General features: G+C 42.1%; 2 protein-coding genes across 5 annotated transcripts in view; both read right to left on the bottom strand.

The window, feature by feature from the left end:
• Positions 1–579: 579 nt before the first annotated feature.
• Positions 580–23,167, bottom strand: part of LOC136445357 (glycogen debranching enzyme-like) — a 55,666-nt gene continuing 33,078 nt past the window's right edge. For all 4 annotated transcript variants that reach the window (XM_066443325.1, XM_066443326.1, XM_066443322.1 and 1 more), the window contains 20 exons: positions 22,295–22,458; positions 21,879–21,980; positions 21,060–21,215; positions 19,804–19,954; positions 19,223–19,347; positions 17,896–18,005; positions 17,174–17,293; positions 16,745–16,881; positions 16,186–16,319; positions 15,654–15,787; positions 14,597–14,739; positions 13,800–13,938; positions 7,907–8,132; positions 7,392–7,503; positions 6,730–6,865; positions 5,714–6,035; positions 5,182–5,279; positions 4,706–4,793; positions 4,200–4,336; positions 580–3,827 (listed from right to left, as the gene is read on the bottom strand). In XM_066443325.1, coding sequence (XP_066299422.1) covers positions 3,671–3,827; positions 4,200–4,336; positions 4,706–4,793; positions 5,182–5,279; positions 5,714–6,035; positions 6,730–6,865; positions 7,392–7,503; positions 7,907–8,132; positions 13,800–13,938; positions 14,597–14,739; positions 15,654–15,787; positions 16,186–16,319; positions 16,745–16,881; positions 17,174–17,293; positions 17,896–18,005; positions 19,223–19,347; positions 19,804–19,954; positions 21,060–21,215; positions 21,879–21,980; positions 22,295–22,458 — 2,891 coding nt within the window. In that variant the 3' untranslated portion in view covers positions 580–3,670. The remainder of the gene's footprint in view (positions 3,828–4,199; positions 4,337–4,705; positions 4,794–5,181; positions 5,280–5,713; positions 6,036–6,729; positions 6,866–7,391; positions 7,504–7,906; positions 8,133–13,799; positions 13,939–14,596; positions 14,740–15,653; positions 15,788–16,185; positions 16,320–16,744; positions 16,882–17,173; positions 17,294–17,895; positions 18,006–19,222; positions 19,348–19,803; positions 19,955–21,059; positions 21,216–21,878; positions 21,981–22,294; positions 22,459–23,167) is intronic.
• On the bottom strand, positions 9,274–13,787 carry LOC136445358 (tripartite motif-containing protein 3-like). The gene has a single exon (XM_066443327.1). It carries the CDS (start codon positions 11,702–11,704, stop codon positions 9,461–9,463), a length of 2,244 nt encoding a protein of 747 aa, XP_066299424.1. The 5' UTR covers positions 11,705–13,787; the 3' UTR covers positions 9,274–9,460.

The raw sequence follows: 23,167 nt of genomic DNA on the forward strand, positions 1-23,167 counted from the left end.
TTAGATTGTGCAGGGTGCATTTGTCTGTAGTGGAAGTTGTTTAATTAAATTAAAGACGTTTGCAACTGGAAAACATTTTTCGTGACAATTTAGAATATTGCAGAAGGGAAACGTATTCTACTCATTGTACTTTTTTCATCACTGAATTGTCATTTTCATTGTCATTGAATGAACAAGAAAAGCAACCATGCTTCTTGTGCAATGTACATTTGTCAATGAAAGTTTTCAAGTTAAAAGAGGTTTGCAACTGGAAAACACCATTCGTGATGGTTCAAAATATAGCAAAAAAGAAATGTATTCTGTTCTTTGTACATTTTTATCATTAAATGAACTAGAAAAGCTACCATACTTCTGTGTGGGGTGCATTTGTCTGAACGTTTTTATTTAACATTAAGTCTTTTGTCTGTATTCTCATACCTTGTAATTCGTTTTGTGGATTTTTTGTGCTTTATGTTGTGTTAGCATCATCATCATCCTTGCAGCACATGATATTAAAGCAATGATTGGTTTGAAATATACTCATATTCATAGATGAATACTGACAGATGACATACTGAAATAATGAGGCAAAGACAGGTGCAACATATATATTCCATAGTTTAATTCTTTATCCCAAAGCCACATTCGATCTTGTGTAGCTACAAAACTATAAAACAATCATCTGTATATGTAGCAGCTTAAACTCACTGACAGTGCATTAAACCCGTATAACTGACTATGTCACCAGAGAACTCACTTTAGAAGTAGGAGAGCTCTAGAGCAATCACCAAGCAGATGTTGGGGTGCAAAATTTGCTATGGTACAGCCCTAGGGTTAGGGTTTAGGGTGTGTCAGAATATAGGGGCGTTGGAAAATAGGGGTGTGTCGGAAAACAGGTACATAGGCTGTTGGGACATAGAACGGTGACTACTAGCTACTGCTGTTGGAGTAGTGGCTGTTAAAGAGCCCCAGACAGTAAAAATTTAAAACATTTTCTTACCAACATCTGCTTGGAGCATAATAAAGACACATGGGAGAGAAAGGTGCATGTGTATAACATCATTTGGGGGCAAGTTGTGTATCACATTAGTTAGGTCCGTCACTATTTGCAAATTAATTTTTGATTTCTGAAATTACCCATTGTCCGTAATGACGAGAAATTTCCTGGAAACATTTTGACCTATTTTAAGTCTGTTTTTCACAGTTTATTGAACGGCCAGCTCAAACCACAAAGTAGCTTACTGCATTACCTCAATGAACAAAACTGCAAAACTGGTAAACTTTCCCTTTCATAGACATCAATTAACCTCTATCTCTGTACAATGTCATATTCTATAATGTACTCTAACAACAGCTAATCTTTTCATATTATCGCATAGCTCTGTTGGTTCTGCTTTTTCTGGATAAATTCAATTCTCACCTTTACATACATGTATTCATACTGGGAGACTTTTGCAAAAATGGCTCATTCCGTCACATTTTTGAATTTGAGATGAACTACACAGAAAGGGGTGATCCAGTAAAGCTCCTGGGGGAGGGAGGGTGAATTCTATGGTAAAAAGTCTGGCAAAACATGAAGAAGAGTGCAATAATTCTGATGGACCCAACGTCAAGCAGACAGTAAGCACGATTTTGGGATTTTACATTATGGTAACGTACTTGGTCACTTTTCCCTCCTCCAGGCAACTAAATGATTTACCCCTGATTTTCTTTTAAAATGGCTCTTGTGTATCATAAATCAATTTTAATGTGTCTTCTATTATTTTACAAATTTGTATCAATGCATTCTAATATTTACTGCAGCATATTTTGTGTGCGCCTTTTTTTTTTCAGAAAAACACACTCTTAAAGCACCTTGGATTACAGACTTTATGTGGTATATTTCTCCTTTCTTCATCAGGATAAAGGACAGATCTTTAAAAGTTTTTGTTTCATTCTGTGGAACAATAGCGGAAGCCTCTGGGATTCAGAGAAGGTACAAGACAGGGCACGAATCCAGGACCTTGTCCATTTCCATTAACATTTAGTCTCCTTCAACTGTACTTTGATAACAGCTACTCTTTTTGTTTACGTGACAGTGTTGAACAGTATCTACAACAGCCAGATGATAATCTCATTGATTTTGAATTTTTTGTGATGATGGTATTTTGATTTTCAATAATGAAGTAAGATAAAGCTATACCAGAAACAAAACCCAAAGAAAAAAGTCAAACTTAAATTATTGGTTGTTCTATTTCATCTTAAAATTTGTTTAGTGTGGAATTAAACAAAGATCAAAGGGAAACAATGTGTGGGAGGGCAACTTGCAAATGTGCGTATACATCTGTTTTGCCCTCTCTTTCATGTTGTGATAAACTCAAAAAAACAAACAAACAAACAAGAACCTCTTAGTAAAGAAGCCATTATGAGTGACACCTGTACCTACTGAATGACTTCATACAATTCATTTCTTTAAATGTGTTTTTGTTGCAGATCTAACATTTATCAGCTCCTGTTGCGTCTTGGAAACTTGCACAAGCCTTCTGGATGCAAACAAACGCCAATATCTGTAAGGTTCCCTTCGGGAGGGCGATTCAAGAACAATATCTAACGATTTAGCATTCACCCAACAGCATATTTCACAAATACAGATCCTTTGCCAGAAAATCATTTCCTTATTATACATCTTTCTGTAAGCAAACAAGTATCATGTCAACAATAAACAGAGACACTGCAAAAATAGACAAGCAACAGGATAAAATTTTGAAACAGACGTTTCAGACAGCTATCTTTCGTCAGTGACCAAGGAAAAATTCTATCCAGTTGCTTGAGTAAGTATTTTTGGCGTATCTTATTACCTAGATGTCTAACCTTCACCAATGAATAAACAAAGACATTGCACTCCTTATAGCCCCTCTAGTTTTACAAACATAAAGTTTATAATGAGTGGTCAAGCAGGTAGGAAATACTGTTCTAGTGGGACCAAAATGGCATCACTTTTACTACAAAACTTGAGGTCAGTTTAAGGAACAAACATTTCTATAAGAAAGTTTGATAAAGGAAAGCTAAAAATCAATACTGTGATTCTCGTAGTAATTCAAACTGTTTTACTGCAATAATCTCATATGTATTTCAAGGGCGACTGAAGTCAAGGTCATCATCCATTACGATGGATGTCATTGAACATCATTCTTCAGTGTGGCAAGAAATCCAGTTCCTTAACTGAAGCCCCAACCAGCTTCTTAGCATCTTTTTGCACCGGTTATCGGCAACACAATTTCAATCCTGGTGTTAAATACTGTAGACTGTGTTCAATTCAATTCATTTGTTAATTCAATTCAATTCAATTCAATTGTTAAAACAATAATGATTCACCCTGCAGAACCCTCTACTCTACAGCAGCTGAAGTGCATCAAACCTGAATGGACAACACAAATGTAACTAAACTCATTGGAAGACAACTGCTTGGAGACCAATTTCTACTCCTTTTGCTATGACATTTCTGCAGAACAACTAGTTTTCATTTAGTCTGGACCAAAGGCATTCTAGATCGAAACTCCCACCAATTTACAAGACTGCTTTCTTGTATTCCCAGCATATCTAGTGGCACCAAACTAGCTGTAGGTGCCTGAAACGCTTTTGCTTTAATTTTCTTAAACCTTTTTTTGTTTAATACAGAAACACTCATAAACATTTGCTCTTGTCTGTGACGTTAAACGGTGCTCATCTGATTATTTCCTCGGACTAGCTTGTCCATGTCATACAGGACGTCAAGTATCGTGCTTGCTGACCACGCTTGTGTCGGGCAGCCATCTTTGCAGAATGCGCCGTCCGCGTTGGTCAGTTCAGGCAGCCCTTTCCATGGTGACCTGAGGAAAAACATGTAAAACAAATGTTTGTACTAGAAGGCAACATTTGCAAGCAAATACAGCATAGTTCATTCCCTCTCCCTCCCCATGCAAAAACGTTCCATATAAACCTTTTGAAGGGCATTTATCCAAGGTAAGCCCATACCAAATGTCAAGTCATTAGGTGTTCATACCAGGACAGGAGAGCCTAATATATACATTTTTGGTCAGAAAATGGCCCAAAAGACCTAAATCTAATAATAACAAGGCCTACATCTATAAGAAAAAACGTCTGGGGGTATTTGCTCACTCTACCTCCATGCCAAATTTCAGGTCATTTGGCTCAAAAATGACAAGATTGAATCCACTTGACAAATGTTGGAAGCTGCTTACTTGAGCAAAGCCTGGTGATGGTTGGAAAGCGTGACCTTGACCTTGTCGATACACTTGTAGAAGGTGTCAGCTCCGCCCACCAGAGAGGAGAAATGCAGCTTGGCTCTCAGGAAATAACCAACCGGCCACAACCACTCCTGCCATGAGACAATGGAAAACATTTTTTTTCAAATACTGAAATAAAGTGGCCTGGTTGTTGACTCAGAATCTAGTCTAGAGATCAAATCCCTAGAAGTACCCATGTAGTACCTTTGAGAAAGGCACTTTACATGGATTCCCTCATTCAAATTGCTTCGGTTTGGTACATCCTCTTGGATGGAATGTTAAGCCGGAAGCCCCTATGTTTGAGGAGAGTCAAACCTCAAGTATGTTAAAGAACCCAGAATACTTGTTTTACAACCTTACAGTCTGGTCTCTGGTTTGACATGTTAGAAAGGTGATAGTCACCTGCTATGTCAATCCTCCATGTACGTGGTAAATCTCAATAAATGGATGTTTAAACTCACGGGCCCCTGGTGATAGTTGAAGCCCCTGGCAGTCTCCACCTCATGGCTGTCCACGGAGTTGATGTAGTTTCCACGATATTTCCAGTCTCTGCAAATAAAAAATTATTTGATGGTTAAATGAGCTTCTGTCTGGACATGGCATTCATGAACTAAACGTTACAATGTCACAATTTGATGGATTAGAAACAACAAAATAATGACTCTATCATGTGGTTAATTCCTGACAATATCATTATATAATAGTACTGAATACTGATACAGCCACAAAGCATTCCAAAATATAATCTTTAGCATTCACTTGTGCTAAGAATTTAAATCCTAGGACATCCTATTTAAAAAGAACATTGGAAGGAAAAATTGAAGTGCAATATAAGTGACTGTGTGTATGTAAGAAAAGATTAGTAATAATGTTACATTTTTGTTATTTTATGTATTAGTAACTATAACTGCATCATTCTTAAAAAGATGCATCTTACTTCGGGTCTAGAGTCTTTACTCCAAGTGGTCCAAGCAAGACATTTTCCACTATTTCCAGGGCGGCCCATGCCCTCTCTGGGGTAAACAGCTCTGGGGCCTGAAACATAGTAAGATTTTTACTAAAAGTCAGTTTAAGTACACAAAATACTTTGTGTAAATGACATACTTAGAATAAAAAAGATGTCTACTGCATGGCTTCTATACGTATATATCTCCCCAGGAAGAGAACGAAAGAGAGAGAGAGAGAGAGAGAGAGAGAGAGAGAGAGAGAGAGAGAGAGAGAGAGAGAGAGAGAGAGAGAGAGAGAGAGAGAGAGAGAGAGAGAGAGAGAGAGAGAGAGAGAGAGAGAGAGAAGGGAAAAGAGAGGGAGAGAGAGAAGAGAGGGAAGAGAGGGTGGGAGTAAGACAAGGGGAGAGAGTTACAGAGAAAAGGGAGAGGGAATAGATGTACCACCATCTATCTCATGAACAAGACCTTTAACATTCCAGCACCCTTCCTTATGCCTTTAAAGACTGATCCCATACTACTCACCACCGCCATGGCGATGCAGAAGTTCGGCCGTAGCTGGTAGTCTGCCCAGGGGGAGGATGCCCCGACACTGTCTTTGTAGATTCCTCTCCTGTGGATGAGCTTCGGACTCTCTTCCTCCGCGAACGGCTCCGACGCCACCCAGAACTTCTTCTCGAAGTTCTCCTGCAGCTTCGCGTTCCACTCGGCAAAGGTTACCGTGGTTTCCTTCCCGTCTGTCTGGAACGTGACGCCGTCGTAAGGGTAGGCACCGCTCTGGTGTAAGGCCACCAACCATCGCAACGTGGACTTGCAGAGAGCCACGATCTCAACAGCTGATCCGTCCCTGATGGTACACAACGCCATAATTAAGTAAGTAATTAGCAACAGAATTGTAGATGTTCTAAGATTCAGGTTCAATTCTATTAACTTTAAGTTAGGAGAGCCTTTTTTCCAAAATAGTTTTCCAAGATAGTGTTCAGCACCAAGGACAGACATTTTACCTGTATGGTGTTCAGCACCAAGTACGGGAATGTTGACCTGTGTATGGATAGTGTTCAGCACCAAGGATAGTTATGTTTGCCAGAGTTTAGATGGTGCTCAGCACCAAGGACAGGTGTGTTTATCGGAGTTTAGATGGTGTTCAGCACCAAGGACAGGCATGTTTAGCTGTGTTTGGATGGTGTTCAGCACCAAGGACAGGTATGTTTGCCTGAGTGTATGAATGGTGTTCAACACCAAGGACAGGCATGTGTAGCTATGTGTGGATAGTGTTCAGCACCAAGGACAGGCATGTATGATGCTCATATCATCAGGATATCAAGTTGCTCTTGTAATTTGCTAGATGTGTGTAACACTCTCCCTCTCATGAGGGCACCTTGACCTGGTCCCTTGAATTTGAGTTTGTTCAGATCCACAATTAGCTTATCAGTATACAGTACAAACACATTGCAGCTACTCTTCCTGTGGTCCATCAAAAAACATAACTGGACAAAAGTACATGACACACATGAACATATACAGAATATACATGTACACACCTGGGTGTGGCAGGTTTTCCCTTGTTTCCTGCCATGTCTGACTCCCCCATCTTGTCCATCCATGTCCCACAGTTGTACTCGTTACCCCCGAACACAAACCCTGTCTCCCAGTCCACCCCTGCGTTCACATTAAACCCTGTAGCACAAAAGAAAGCATCTTCAGCTCTTATCTAATACTTTAAGTCAGTTTATTCTCAGCACACATGCATGCCCATGGCCCAGTGGACCAATAAACTCTGCTGCTTACCATGTCGGTCAAATTCCCTAGACCCAAGTTTGAATCCTGAACGCCAACCAGAAAGTGACTGGAGGTTACGGTCCCACAAATAGAATTTTATGATGGAAGTCTGGTGTTTGAAACCAGCAACAACTCAAGAACACTAAAGAGTCCAGTACAATTATCAATACGAGTGAGGGTCTACCCTTGTGTGTGCTGGCCAAAAGACTTGACCTTAGAACTGAATGACATTTGGACTTTAACATTTGGATGAAGAGCAAGCGACCCCTCCCTGAATACCTTCCTGCTACAGAAAAAGCTACTGACACCACCACCACCACCACGCACTATAAGAGCTACAGATTCTGTGTACTGTTCCACCATTAACTTGATGCTTGGAGGGAGGTACACAAACTTTAAGGTTTAATATACACAAGTGTCTGACCTGCGGATGACATGTTGATGTCGAGGCTCGGCCCGGCGTGTCGCTCGCGGAACGAGATCCCCTGGGCGTGGCGTTGCAGGGCCTCCTGGATTATCTTGTAGAGTGGTTCTTCCTGCAGTGCAACACAATGTCATCAGGTGGCGCTGCTAAACCTTAATCTTAAGCACACTGAAGTAGCCATTTGGCATCCAATTCTCCATTGGTTACAGAATTAGGCAGCAGGGAGAAGGTCAATCTAAACCAGATGCTTTGAGCACAGATTCAGTGCAGTTTTTTTTTTCAGGACTAGATTTTCTTCAGTCATCTCAGCAAACCCATGCCAGTGATTTCAACAAATTTTGTCTGTCAAGAGAAAAATACCCCAAACCTCAATCTATTTCATCAAAGGGCAAATCTATAAGACAGAAGTTGTTTTTAAGCAACCATAAACCACAACAATGACTGAATCTATGTCTGACCCCATTTCCTATTGGTTACAGAGTTAGGCAGCAGGGAGAAGGTTAAAACAGACTTACCGTGTACCCTGAATCCCTCGGAGGGCTGTCGTCCGTGGGGAAGAGACGGCACACTGGGAGTGTCAGGATGTCGAGGCCGTCGTCGACCATGGTACAGTAGTCCTGCACACACTGCAGCCACCACCACACCGCGTCCCGACAGTTGAACCGGGCGTGGGCACCGGCACCCAGCAGGTTAGGGATCAGCCCGTGGCGCAGGCACCCAGCAAAGGCAAGGATGAGGTTCCTGAACAAGTTTTTTAAAGAAGAAAAGGTAAATTAATTAATTAAGTAGTTTCATTGCCTTTTTTGATTCCGTAAGGGCATTGGGTTGTTATCCACTGTGGCTAGTAGTATTCTGTATCAGTACATATAGCCAGTATAACCGCCCTTCGGCATAACACACCAGCTTCGCAGGCACGCGGCCCGGAAGGTTAGGGATCAGCCCGTGGCGCAGGCACCCAGCAAAGGCAAGGATGAGGTTCCTGAACAAGTTTTTAAAAAAGAAAAGGTAAATTAATTAATTAAGTAGTTTCATTGCCTTTTTTGATTCCGTAAGGGCATTGGGTTGTTATTCACTGTGTCTAGTAGGGCAAAGTATTCTGTATCTGTATCTGTATCAGTCTACAATCATGTATAAAGCCAGAATAACCGCCCTTCGGCGTAACACACCAGCTTCGCAGGCACGCGGCCCCGTAAGTTAGAGATCAGGCTGTGCACGCGTGGCGCAGGCACCCAGCAAAGGCAAGGATAAGGTTCCTGAACAAGGCAATGTTGATGGTTACTTAAATGTGAATGAAGAAAAAATCTCTTAATTCACTTAATATCATACCTGCCATTGTCTGGACAGGTAACTATGATGCGGTCAGGCATGCCACTACACTTAAGCTATCCACACACCAAAAATCATGACGATCCATCAACACTTTCTAGAGTTATTCTCTTTCAAACTCTGAAACAAAATCGGCCCCTGCAGTTAAAAAAAAACAAGCTAGGGGGCCCAAACCTACACGACTCAATTTCCATCCAAAGAGCTATATACCATTGAAAAATCATGATCATAGCATGTCAAGAACACGAGATATCAAAACTGAAAGTTCCGCTGCAGTACCTTAAGATGTCGCTAGGGGCACCAAAATCTAATCATTTTGAGGGCTCATGATGACCTACCCACATTCCAAATATCAAGACAATCCAACCAGGCATTCTAGAGTTATCGTGTTCACACAGAGACAGACGGACAGACACTTACAGACACACGCTCCCCGAAACATAACTTTAAGCTTCTTGACGAAGGTAAAAATACTGACATACCGATAAAGACCAAGCAACATTCAGACAGACTTGGATTCAAGCAACACAATAAGATGTACGTCAGACACAAGAGAAACTGTAGCCATGTTTAATTTAGAATACAGACGCATCACAACAAAGGTCAGCAGCTAGCATAATGATAGTAGTTTAAAGATAACATGAAGATTTTAAAGATAGTTAAAATATTATCATTGATTACTTTCTCATGGCATAAGAATATCAGGTGACCTGTTCCTGTCCCTTCTAGGATATTCTGTACTGTTACATGTATCTGTACTTCCTGATACAGTGGTCACCAGTGTCAGTAACAAACACATGTCCATCCTCTGTCACAGCCACGCCGTGGAGCCAGTTCAGTTTGTCCCCATCACTGCTAATGGTGGTCATCCAGGTGCCATCTGGATGGAACACCTGAAGCTTCCTGCCATGTTCTACACCACCGACATCAGGTCTACCCCCAATGTTTGCCAGAACTATGTTCCCCCTGCTGTCAGCTGACACCCCATTAGGGCCCCACATGTCCTGTGGCTGCCTGCCCAACTGTCCAAACTTGTGTTGAAAGTTCAGATTTGGGTTAAACACCTGAACATGGTGGTTGTTTTTATCTGCCACAATGATGTTGTCTTCTTTATCCACACAGACAAAATATGGGCCATTGAACTGGCCCTCCCCCTGTCCCTCACCTCCCACCTGTTTCACTAGTGTCCCATCTGCTTCAAACAAGAAGATGCTGTGTTTGCTATAATCAGCTACAACAACCCTCCCATCCCTCTGTACTGCCAGACCATAGGGCTCTGTGCAATATTCACCCAGGGGAAATTTGTGCAGCAGGTCTCCTGATGGTGAAAATGTGGCCACTTTCTTTCCAGATCTTACCACTATGGTGCCATCACTCTGAACTGCAAGTCCCATAGGGTCCTTAGTAGAAAATGAATGTTGAAAGTTTCCACTCAGATCAAACACCTGTACACGGTCATTGTTGTTATCAGTCACGTACAACCTGTCCCCCCTGACTGCTACATCTACTGGCCTGTCAAACTGACCCTGCTTGCTGCCCTCCTGCCCAAACCTCAGTACAGGGTTGTTACTGCCCACATCTACAGTCAGAGAACCCAGATCCTTCTTACCCCCCATACAGATCCCCAGTGAGTGTTTTCCTGAAGTCTGAGATCTCCATACAGCAGACCAGACCCTGGAAATACATGTAGTTTTCCCCTTTTCTAAAGCGGAACTACTGTTTAACTGTTCTGTGGTCTGTATCAGGGTGGTTCTACCCTTGGGAGAGGTCACTTCTATCTCTGGTGCAACATTCCCGCCTGATAAACCTGCTGTTACAGTAGTGGCAGCTGTGGCTGTGACAGAGCAGGGCAGACTCTCCACCGCCGGCTCTTGTACTTGAATAGTGAAGCCTGCAAACACTGACAAGGAACCTCCGGAAACCTGGGACAGACTAGTGGGTTGAAACGTCACTTTTTTATGACCTTCCAAAGTCCTGTTACCAGTTTGCTTTGAAGCCAGCTGATCAAGCCTTTGTTCAATTTGTTGCCTTAAGAACAGAAGTTCTGTCTTGTTATCACTATCTAAGATATTTTGACAGAATGCAAGCCCTTCAGTGGTCTTTTCTAACTGTCTCTCCATGCTATGTTTCTCACGAATCAGTTCATCCTTCCAGTTCTTCTTTGTCTTGTGTATCTTGATGATCAGTTCTTGCTTTTCCCGCTGGAGTTTGGAGATCAACTTTCCATAGTGCCGTCGAACCTCTTTCTCTACCTGCTCACAGTTCTCTGCGGTGGATCTGAGTTCTTTCTCAAGAGTTTTCACTTGCTGGTTTATCTGAGAGACGACTGCCTCTGTTTTTTTCATTTGACCTTTCAATGAATCTCTATACTTCATTGTAGCTACCTTTTCTAATTCCTTTGGATCATGATTTTTATCAGCTCTGTGATCATGCACAGTACAGTATATACACACCAGACATTCACAAGGCTCACAATAGAAAGTCATGCGCTGATCTTGGTGTTTTAGGCAGTGGATCTGTCTGGCATATTGTGATCTGGCGGTGGGATTCTCAAGATCATACAAGGTGATCATGATGTGGTTTACAAGTTCTTTTGTGTTCCTGTGTGCAGTGACACAGTAGTTACACAACATTTTTATGCAGTCTCCACACACAGCCGTCACTTGGGTGCGAGACTCACACATCTGACACGGAACATGAGATGTCTTACTTAGTTTCAGCTTCCTCAAGTCCAGCAGTTTGTTGATGTAGAAGTTACATTTAAGTTTGTCCACATCTTCTGAAAATGATGGGCTTGGGAGTTCCACATCAGAGCAGCACACAGGGCACTTCCTCCCTCCATTGGTGTTGGCAAGTTCTTCCACGCACTTCCGACAGAAGGTGTGAAAACAGGGTAGCAACTTCGGATCCTCGTACAGGCTTAGACAAAGTGGGCAAGTCAGAAACTCATCATCAAAGTCTTCAGCAATAGAACTTGCTGCCGCCATTATTACAGAACTGTTTCACGGGCAAGAATGAGACCAGAAGTTACAGAAACCTGTCCTAGAATGTGGTTCAAAATATTTAGAGCAAAGGATAATCCTATTAGTCTTCTGTTGTTAAACAAACTAAAGTTTCGGCTGGTCAATTTGCCTGTAGGGCCATACTGTAAATGCCTTTAGGTTTGCGGTGAAGACAGAACAAAAAGTTTCGAGTTTGCAGTAAAGCGGTCAAAAACGTGAACATAAAACCACAGCTTAAATTTCTGCATTTACAGTATCATACTGTAACAGTACTATAAAACTGTAAACATTCTACCTGGCTTCTGCGAATACCAAGAATAGTCAGACCAAACAAATATGTGGAAGTTGCTGACCAAAGAAAGCTTCTGCTTACTAAGTCCTCTAAAATTCAAGGCCAATGGGTAGTAAATCAATGAGTATCTTTATTGACAAAACAACTATCGACAGCATCACAACATTCTGTTTTTACTCAATGGTCAGCACATAACAAGACTCAAAGGTCACTTCGAGGTGTGACGCAAAGGCCACTCCGAGGTAACCTCGGAGTGGCCTTTGCGTCACACCTCGGGCAGGTTTATTAAAGTTCAGAGGTTTATGGGTTTATATAACTGTAACAGCGACTCTTCTCCCAAGGACAGACACATCATCAGACTATAGCTAGCTCAATTGCTGACTAAGAGTGAGGACTAACTGACCCAATAGGAGAAGCAGGGGTTACGAAGGCTGGTAGGAAAATTCCCTACCCAACTTGGACCGGAATAGTTTTGATCTGCTCATACTGGAAGGACCCTAACTCTTTTTGACAAGTGCTGCTGGTAATTTGAGTGGAGAAGAATATTCAACGGATGTGATTTATGCAAATGACCGTGGAGGATTGCATGCAGCACGTTGAAAGTTAATCCTCCCACACCATAAGGTGTATAGGGCGGTGCCCATCTCCGTTTCATAGCCTTGGGCCACACTGTGGTGCAATCACTGCAGCAGGGGGCTAGTCCACTGGCAGTGGAGTGTGTTTAACTTCCATACTGTTTCAGAAGTAAGTACCATTTTTATAAAGTCTTTGGTATGACTCAATGCGCCTCTTGTCCAGAGGTGTCCTACCCGGGGCTTGAACCCAGGCCTTCTGGCCCAAGTAATTTGAACCAGATGTGGCTAGTAACAGAAGCGCAGACCACTACACCACAGGGACACCCCCAGCACGTTGAAAAGGGGCATTGTAATGCTGTTGCGGTTTGTCTGATCCCACACCTGCTTGTACTTTGTCTTTAGATTCTTGATTCTTGATTGGCTGCTGTCTTGTTGAAGTCACGTTCATTCATGGCCTTGGAAATGTCTTCAAACACATTCTGATTTAAAATGCACCACCAAGTTTCCTCTGCATCTCCTGATCTCATAGATGTCAGGATTGCTGTTTCCTCACTCGTCCATTGAGAACTCAAGGTGGTGCCCGGTTCAAATCCTGTCATGTCACCGATCTTGTGCCTTTGGGAAAGGCAATTTACACGACTTTCCTCACTAGTACTCCACCCAGGTGTAGATGGGTACCTGTCTTCGGTTGGGGAAGGTCGTATTGAGGTTACCTGGTGGCGCCGAATGGCAGCCGCCCAGACCCTTGCAACAATTCCACATAATGCAAGTGTGGATAAGATATGTATATGTATATGTTGTGTATTATGTGAAACCTGTAAACCCCGCATCAATTCAGTGCTAGAAAGGCTGCCATTGCGGGTAATTTCTGACCAATAAAAACCAATAAAAAACATTCTACCATAGCTGATGCAATGGCCTAATGGGTAGAGTGTTCGCCTTGCATACGGTAGGTCGTGAGTTCGAACCCCGGCCGGGTCATACCAAAGACTCTAAAAATGGTACATACTGCTTTCTCTGCTTAGCACTCAGCATTTGGGAAAGAGTATGGAAGTTAAACACACATCACTACCGGCGGACCAGCCCCTTGCTGTAGTGACTTGCACTTGTGAGGCCCAAGGGCTACAGAAATGGAGATGGGCGCCACCCCAACGCATCTGATCAAGATGTATGGGACACTTTAACTTTAACTTTAACATAGCTGACCACTCACCTTGCATCACTGTATCTGCCAGTCACCAACAGAAGCCCCCTGAGCGCGATGAATGTGTCCCTCCCCCAACACCTCATCACCCCCGAGGAAAAGTGGGGCAGGCCGGCGGCTAGGGTGCTACATCTCTGTTCTCTACGACCTGGATGATAGAGTATTTATTTGACACGTTTCAGTCATCTTGGTTCCTATAATTAACCATTAACATCTACTGTCATAATTCCGCCACCCTTAAAAGATACGTTCAAACAGATCTCCAACCCAACGTCCCCCAGTATAACGCACTCCTGTATATCTAAACTGTGCATACCGGGGAGGTGCTGCACTATAGATCCCTCGACTCACTGTTTATCAAATTGGCGGATTTATGTAACCCGGCGGATTAATGCTAATTGAGTTTAGCATGCAAATCTAAATTTGATTTCATGTCTCTCACAAATAGTGCTTTACACACGTTACACAGGTTACACAATTTTCTCATACTCAATATAAAGCAGAATCATTTAATCATGATCATTTCAGTATTTTGTGGCAACACAAAAATGCCTTCAAGAGTAGTGTTGTGTGGCATTGTAGGATACTGTTGCCATGTTCTGTAGCAGCATGAAGTTTTCGAAACGGAAGGCAGCAACAGAACAAGAAAACTACCATCAAACAATTTTGACATGATGGACTTAGTGGAGCCATCTGCTCTAAAATCTGCTCAAATTGTATGACAGTTATCCCCGAAACAAATGCACCTGAAACATGTTCCAACACAACCCCTCAAGATTCTTCTTGGTGCCTCCAAGATTGCATACCTGTTTCTTCATTGACCATGGTAGGGATGTCCTTCAGGATCTTAGTGGAGAGGTGCGGGAGGGGGGACGATGCAACATCTCCACAGAACTGGACGGAGGCCAAGGCCAGAGCACGCACCAGTGTCGAGCCCTGGGTCACAAACCTAGACAGAGTCCAACACTCATGTCAATTGCACACAAAACTAGACTGAACACAAGGCCAAAGCACGAACAAGTGTCGAGCCCTGGGTCACAAACCTACACAGAGTCCAACACTCATGTCAGTTGCACACAAAACTGGACTGAACACAAGGCCAAAGCACGAACAAGTGTCAAGTCTGGGTCACAAACCTAGCATCAAACACTCAAGTCAGTTAAAATGCATATGACATCAATTTTTTTGCATTATAATTCTATTCAACAATGACAGCATTATTCAAATTAACATAGTTTTCATAATTTGCACCAGATATACACCCTTTTCATGTTATCAAATATCACACCATCCAAAAATTATTCTTCCTGCTTTAGATATTGGCAGCCAGGTAGATTATAAGCTGATTGTCTGGCTTGTAAAAAAAACAAAAAATACTTTTTGATGCAGGCCAAGATAGGGGCCTCTGTCAAAAAGTATGTTTTGAGTTTGTCAAAAACATACTTTTTAAACAAACTTTTGACAAGCCTCCAAAGCATGTGTTGCACTACATGTATACTGCAATAAATGTAGGATATAGGAGATTCTTTTTTCACAACCAGGTAATCTCACCTGCTAACATTTCGATGTCTATCAGACACCTTCTTCAGAGCTTCTGACTGGAGTACTGCTTCTCACAGCTATAAGTAGCCGATGTAGGTGCCGCTTTTGCGGTGAGAGCACTGTCGTTAGCAGGTGAGATTACCTGGTTGTGAAAGAAGAATCTCCTATATCCTATATTCTACCAACCTGATGAAATTATTTTCGGATGCAATAAATGTAGTCACCATGCTATATGCATTCAAGTATATTACAATCATTGTTATCACTAATACTAAGCACTGTTTGCTTCTCAAAAGTGCACAGAAAAGTGGAAAAGCTTACTCTGACATCTGTCCCCAGGACATCTCCGTGATCGTGGCGTAGGCTCCCGCCAGGATCGCGTCGAAGTAGCAGGGGATCAGGTACCTGGGGATCTCCTTCAGGGAGTCAAACACGCCCTCAAACCACTGCCCAAGCTGGAACAATAGGAGGATGATAATGATGATGATGATCACCATCTTATACATGTAAGACAGTCTACTTCAGGTGGAGAGGTGTACAAATAGTCCAGAGAATGATTGACATGATATCATCATGTACAGTACATGTAGCCTACTTCAGGTGTAGCTAACATTCTTTACCACTATGTACTGTACACTGTTTCTCATGGATTAAATGTTCAAAAAGGAAAAGCTGCATTTTTTCATGTCAGATGAAACATCAGCTCAGACCACAGCTAGCTGGGGGGGGGGGGTGACAAAAGGAGAATCATTATGATGATTATCTTCACATAGATGATAGTGTTATACAATAACATGTGGCATTGATGATGATGATGATGCTCAGTCAAATCCCTACTAGATATGTCATGTACCTTCTTGGTTGTCCTGTGCCTGACTAGCCTGTTAGCGATGTAGTCTGGCATCCAGTCTCCTTGGCGCAGGTTTTCACAGAACGGATGGCCAAGGTCGTTGGTGTTTCTGATGTCTGCCATTACAGATATGAAACCTGGTGGCAAGAAAAAAACATTACCATGACTATTACTGCGCATAGAAACAATAGACATATACACCTAAAAACATTTAAATGACATACAAAAGAACCAAATTAGTCTTCAACTTTAAGCAGACACAAGCTAAAACAAGGCTAGATCTTGGGCTAACTTTTACTGTTTATATCTTTATTGTGGTAAATTCCTGCCCAAAAGGAGAAAACACACATAGGCCTGAAACATGAACTGAAAATCCATTATATGCCAGTTACCATAATTGATAACTTAGTTAAACAGTTTTTGAAGGCAAACGGATGAAGCAAATCTTTGTGGGTAATTTACTATACTCTATACTTAAAGGCTATATTCAAAATGACATGCCTTCTCTCTTCTTAAATATGTGTTGAACATCTCTATTTTTCATTGCATGTATTTGTTGTACCTTGTAGTCCACAGTACTTGAGGCTCTGCCACCCTGGTATGTGGTACACTCCTCCTCCCCACCCCTCATCTCTCTCCTCAGGGTCACAGCGGTACAAAACACGGTTCAGGTCCGACAGGGACAGCTCACTAACGATACTGAGGGGAGAAGAGAAGGCTCACTAACGATACTAGGGGGAGTGAGACCATGTACATCAGGGACAGGTCACTAATGATACTGAGAAGGAATGAAAATCCATACTGAGGGGAGAAAAAGAAGGACTAATCATAGCAACTAGTGGTAACAACCAGTACAACAGAGATACAAAATACACTCTGATGCAGGTTAGGCACAGGCGGACATAGAAAAAAAATGTTACCTGTACTACCCTTCATATAGGTGATATATCAAGCCTTGTAAGTAATGCACCCTTAATTTGTTGTGCCTTACCTGAGGAAATCCCACCTCTGCTCTCCCTTGGGGCTCCCTGGTCTGACGTGGAACCCGAACTCTCTCAGACAACTCCTGAGGGAGGAGATGGCCTGGCGCGTGTGCTGGGGAAGGGACACCCTGGGAAGAAAGGTCACATCGTATACCTATAAGATTTATGCCTGATGTTTTTTCCCCAAAAGTTCATCTATTTATCTATGGAAAGCAAGGTTCACCAGAGTATATTAGCTACACGGTGCCCTAGCAGTGGCTTGAAACCATTAAAGGCTGTGCAAACTTTTTCCATCTTTTACAAATTTTCTTAGTATTCAACAAACAAAACAGAGACATAAAGTAAACCATCCAGCAGAAATCAAAGCAAATAAATCATTATTTGTCTGATATCTAAATGCTAATAGGAGGATTCTGTTCAATGTTTGGGGATCATCCCTTAAATTTGTATAACTTCATGAAAATCACTAGCAATGCATTCTTTCAAAATTTTCACTTATTTGGGGTGTTATTATGATTTTCTTTCATCCTAATGGTTCAGGTTATTTTTTCATAACACACTTTTAAGTTACTGTTGTCAAAATGCCCTAACTGGCAACTAACCTGTGCTGTTAGGTGAAGTTTGATAGTATCAAATGTGAGAAACAATTGATTTGCAGATCAATCTAACATAGAGAATGGAGGAATTTAGATGTTTAGGCTATAGGATCATCCAGAAATGGGCGTCTCACCGAAATGCGATGATGCTGCCGGGCGGGAAGTTGATGAAGTCGACCTCCTGCACGGGTGAGTTACTCCCCTCCCCTCCTCCTGATAACTCAATCATAGCACTGCCGTAGAGCTGGGGGGACAAACACATACAGGTGAGTTACTCCCCTCCCCTCCTCCTGACAACTCTATCATAGCACTGCCATACAGCTAAGGGGACAAACACATACAGGTGAGTTACATGTACTACCCTACCCTCCTCCTGATAACTCTATCATAGCACTGCCATAGAGCTGGGGGGACAAACACATACAGGTGAGTTACTCCCCTCCCCTCCTCCTGACAACTCTATCATAGCACTGCCATACAGCTAAGGGGACAAACACATACAGGTGAGTTACTCCCCTCCCCTCCTCCTGACAACTCAATCATAGCACTGCCATAAAGCTGGGGGGACAAACACATACAGGTGAGTTACTCCCCTCCCCTCCTCCTGACAACTCTATCATAGCACTGCCATAAAGCTGGGGGGACAAACACATACAGGTGAGTTACTCCCCTCCCCTCCTCCTGACAACTCTATCATAGCACTGCCATAAAGCTGGGGGGACAAACACATACAGGTGAGTTACTCCCCTCCCCTCCTCCTGACAACTCTATCATAGCACTGCCATAAAGCTGGGGGGACAAACACATACAGGTGAGTTACTCCCCTCCCCTCCTCCTGACAACTCAATCATAGCACTGCCATATAGCTGGGGGGACAAACACATACAGGTGAGTTACTCCCCTCCTCCTGATAACTCTATCATAGCACTGCCGTAGAGCTGGGACAGGCACAAAATACATGGGTGTGAAATTACAACCTTATGATACTACTATTACTAGTTCTGCAAACAATCAAAAAGCCTTCATCACTGTCGCAACTACAAAGGAAAAAAAGTTCTTCTGATACAGTTGCCGAGAGGAAATTCACCGGGCTGACATTTCAGTAACTCCTCATGCAGCTGCCTTCCTCAGCGACTGAATGGACTCTACTCCTTTGTGCCACAAAGTGGTGTAAAGTCAAGGATGTGGTCCTTAACATGACTCAAGTCTATATCCTTCCTCACCATGCAAAAAAGTTATTGTTCACAGCTAATGTTAGTAGAATCCACTGAGGCCCAGAGAAAGGTTGCTGAGAAGTTATCAAAACTGTCATCTTAGTCAAAGTAGCCTACTACAAGTACAATGTACCATAATATGATTAAAACTTAAAGTTTACAATGTCTCCAAAATAAACTGTGGCAAAAAAGTTTACTGTCTTCATCATAAGTTTCATATGTGCAGTGAAACAGGTTGACCCCTGACCTGGATGTGTTCCTGCATCTCCAGCTGGTAGTTGTTGAGTCCGTTGATGAAGATTCCATCCTGGTTAAAGTCGTCAGGAGACTTCTGAACCAAGCGGGCCTCCAAGATGATTTCCTCAACAACACCTAACAGCATACATTGCACACAATGTGTCAATCAAACAGCACAAGAAAGGACGATCTGAGATTCAAGATTCAGTACAATGATTCAACTTCTAGTCCAAGCCCAAAACAACTAGCAGTAAACTGCAATTTTCAGAGAAACGTTGGAGACTTCAGGTCAATATACATCAAACAACAACATTGCAGTCATGCAGTTTTGAAGACAATATCTAACATATCATTATCTTCTGGTTGTGACTGTCTCATGAGTGCTCATGGCTCTTCTATTCATATTTAACATATACAGTGTGTGGATATGTTACATACCAGGTATACAGAGTGGGGGGATGTAGCCTGGGTTGTGTGGGTGTTACATACCAGGTATACAGAGTGGGGGGGTGTAGCCTGGGTTTTGTGGTTGTTACATACCAGGTATACAGAGTGGGGGGATATAGCCTGGGTTGTGTGGGTGTTACATACCAGGTATACAGAGTGGGGGGATGTAGCCCGTTGCTTGGGGGTTGTGTGGATGTTTGAAGGCTGTCCTGGCCACGAGGATGACGGAGTGATGCGAGTTGGGACAGTGCCTGGTTACCGCGACGATGTTCTCATCCACTTGATCAACATACACCTGAAAATACAAACAACTGTCAACTCATTGGATCATGAATGATAAATAAAGCCTTACAAATAGTGAAAATCAGTGAGAAACCAGGTATATGAAGTACATGTACTGTAAATGACGTTTGCAGGGATTTAATTAATTTTTCAAATGTTGTGAATGTCTATTGGGTGCTGAATAAAATGTTTGTAAGCGTTAACGACTGACGTGATAACTATGATAACACTCTAGCCGGTAGACTAATTTTTCCCCGCAGCGGGTTCTAATGATGAATATTCCAAGGCAAATATCCGACCCTACTCTCATTAATGAGACAGTGTTTCCTTGAAATTGTTCGCATGCCCCATGTCCAACATTAATCTCTTTTACAAAACATTGGTTGAATAAATCACTTGGTTGTGTAAAAGAGTCTTTTTATTCAGTGACGTATCAACCTGTTGAAACTATTCACGGATTAATCTCTTTTTACATTGTTGTATATATTTGAGTCTCAACAGGTGATATCAGAAAAAAGCTTTTCCCTGCCTTCCGAATCTCGTTTTTTAATTTAATAGAATTACTTTGCAACATGAAATGATATGGTCTTTATATCCATGAGAGGCATGTTACAAATTTGCAATTATCAGGGCCCTTTGATCAGGAACCTATTGGCTATCTAAGATATGTTGGATCTGCGTCAAGAGTTGCCTTAAAAACCATAGCAACGCTGGCCCTGTCCTTGGTGCTGAATGGAGGTTCTGATGCCTGTTGAAAAAATCTTTCCCACACTTTTCAGAATAAAAGGGGCAGTGCCCATCTTTATTTCTATGTCCTTGAGCCACCCAACTACAGTAGGGGGCTAGTCCACTCGTATTTGATGTCTGCACCGAGTAAAAAAAACCCTGGCAATATCAAAATGCAAAGCTAAGATATAGCAAACTCCATGATTAGTTCTGCTAGTTCATTAGTGACGCTGAAGAAGAGTGATGGATGTCACTCGAAACGTCCGGAATTGATATCCGTAATTTATCCAGTAGTAAATTTTGAACTGTGACTTAGTATTCTTTACCTGGATGTCTAACCTTTATCAACGTACAAGAGATAATGTACATGTAGTTTATTATGTACTTCTCACCTGGTTGAAGCCTGCCATGCCTAACTGCTGGTGCAGCTGGTTGAGTGCCCGTTTCGCTGCGATGATACCGGAGCGATTGTTAACGGATCGGACGTCATCCTTCTTGGAGTCATCGTCCCAAACGGGGTAACATCGCCCCTCCTCCACAACATGGATCTACACGGAAGATAAGACAAAGGTAAAGCAGACAAACGCTGACTGAGGATGAAGAACGCTTTTTCTACAGCTACAAGACTAGCTTAATGCAGCTTCTCCACAGCTTGTGTATTCGACCTGGCACGCTGGGTCATCCCTACTCTTTCAATCAGGGAGGTGGGTTGGACAAACATCAAGCTTCACAGAGGGATGAACGTATAACAATCACATTAATCATTTTCCATCAAGCCCTGGCTATGATGAAAATAAAAAAACTCAGAGAATAGTTTCGTCAGATTGTTAAGTCATTTGAAAGTAAAGTTGACAATCTACAGGTTGCACAAAACATTAACATCAAACTTTATGGAGGGCCAAAAATACAGATTTACAGATTTTCACTTCTTCCAAATAGGTCAAGCTCTGGCTAAGAGTAAAAGCTAAGGAAAAATCTTTGAAACTTTTGAAAATATCAATTCCTGAACTGGTTACCCATCTTGGCATGACAACAAAACAGCAAACTGACCAAAACCAGACGCTCATTCAATGAAGGGCACTGTTATAACTATGGACAATCAGCACAGAGACATCAGCACAAAAAACATCATAAGAAATGAGGAATATTACAATAAAGAATACATAAAAGAAAAGAATTTCAAAGAAAAGGATTTGAAGAAAAAAACTTACATGGTGAGGCACCAGCTCATCGTAACCACGGGTACTCCCTATAGCACAGCTCGCCATGGCAACCAGAGCAGCACTCGGCAACGGGTCGTACACAGAACGTTTCTGCGAGGAAAAAAATCCAATGCTTTATTAGATAAAAACTTGTTGTACTGTAGCAATAACAGTTATTAATAGAGTTTACAAATACATGTAGCTTTAGACTTTCTCCCCATGGGATGGGCTACACATACATGTAGTAATGTTATATTTCATCATATTTGTATTTCTACTTAGAGTTGCAGGATTCTCTATCAGGATAAATAGGGGAATGTACAGTACCATCTCCACATTCAAGTATGACAGCTACAAATTTTTCATGCAGTTCTTGATCAATCGAACCCAAACTTGCCAGATGAAATTCTACACATGTACAGTACCTGTATTGCACATGGATTGTCGTGGGTCAAGTCAAGGAACATGGCGTGGGCAATCGCAGGGGTCAGAGGTCGTGTGGCTGGTTTCAAGAATGCGCCGACTGGCTCGCCGCCGTACCGGTACACCAACCTGCCCTCCTCATGCGAGTCAAATGCACTCATGGCCTCTGTGGAGGAGGGACAAAAAGTACCACTTTTTGCAAAACTTAATGTATTGTATTCTAACAACGTATCATCTGCTAGAACAGTATTTTAGGTACATAATAAAAAAGTACATTGTTCCTTTGCAAAGGGTACAAGGGCACTTTCAAGAGTTGCTTGGTTGATTCATTTGTTTGCTTGTTTGTTTGTTTGTTTCTTTATTTCAACAGTTACTACTTGAACAAACTGAAGAATATAAATCATACTTCACACTTCATAATATACAGTAACAGAGTAACCGTTGCATCTACATGTATATGTCATAAAGCTTGGTACAAGATCACTGATACAAATCATAAACTTTAAGCGAAGCATAAACTTTAAGCTATGATATACAATGTAATTAAATGAAGTAAGGAGCTAATTTTACAGTATGCATTTGAAGCTCTTTGAATGAAGTAAATCGTAAATCATCTTTGACAGACAAAGGCCATCCATAACTGTAAGTCTCCCCTACATTCCCCTTTAATCAGGTACAAATCCCTGAAACAAGTTCGCGTCCCATCCTGCAGCACATGACCAGCCAAGTGTGGCATTTCTATTGATTTCATTGCAGCCCCCGTCCATCCTGAATGCAGGAACACGTGCCCAACTTGGACACCCCTGCCTGTACGTGATCCGCCCTTGAAACCCAATTTAACTGACTGAATCCTCACCCCGGTTGTCTTTGCGTTT

This window comes from Branchiostoma lanceolatum, chromosome 11 (assembly GCF_035083965.1).
Source record: "Branchiostoma lanceolatum isolate klBraLanc5 chromosome 11, klBraLanc5.hap2, whole genome shotgun sequence".
In the NCBI taxonomy this organism is placed as follows: Eukaryota; Metazoa; Chordata; class Leptocardii; order Amphioxiformes; family Branchiostomatidae; genus Branchiostoma; species Branchiostoma lanceolatum.

Bases quoted from the DNA above. Each gene is read 5' to 3' on its own strand.
- LOC136445358 (XM_066443327.1), bottom strand. From the start codon at position 11,704: ATGGCGGCAGCAAGTTCTATTGCTGAAGACTTTGATGATGAGTTTCTG.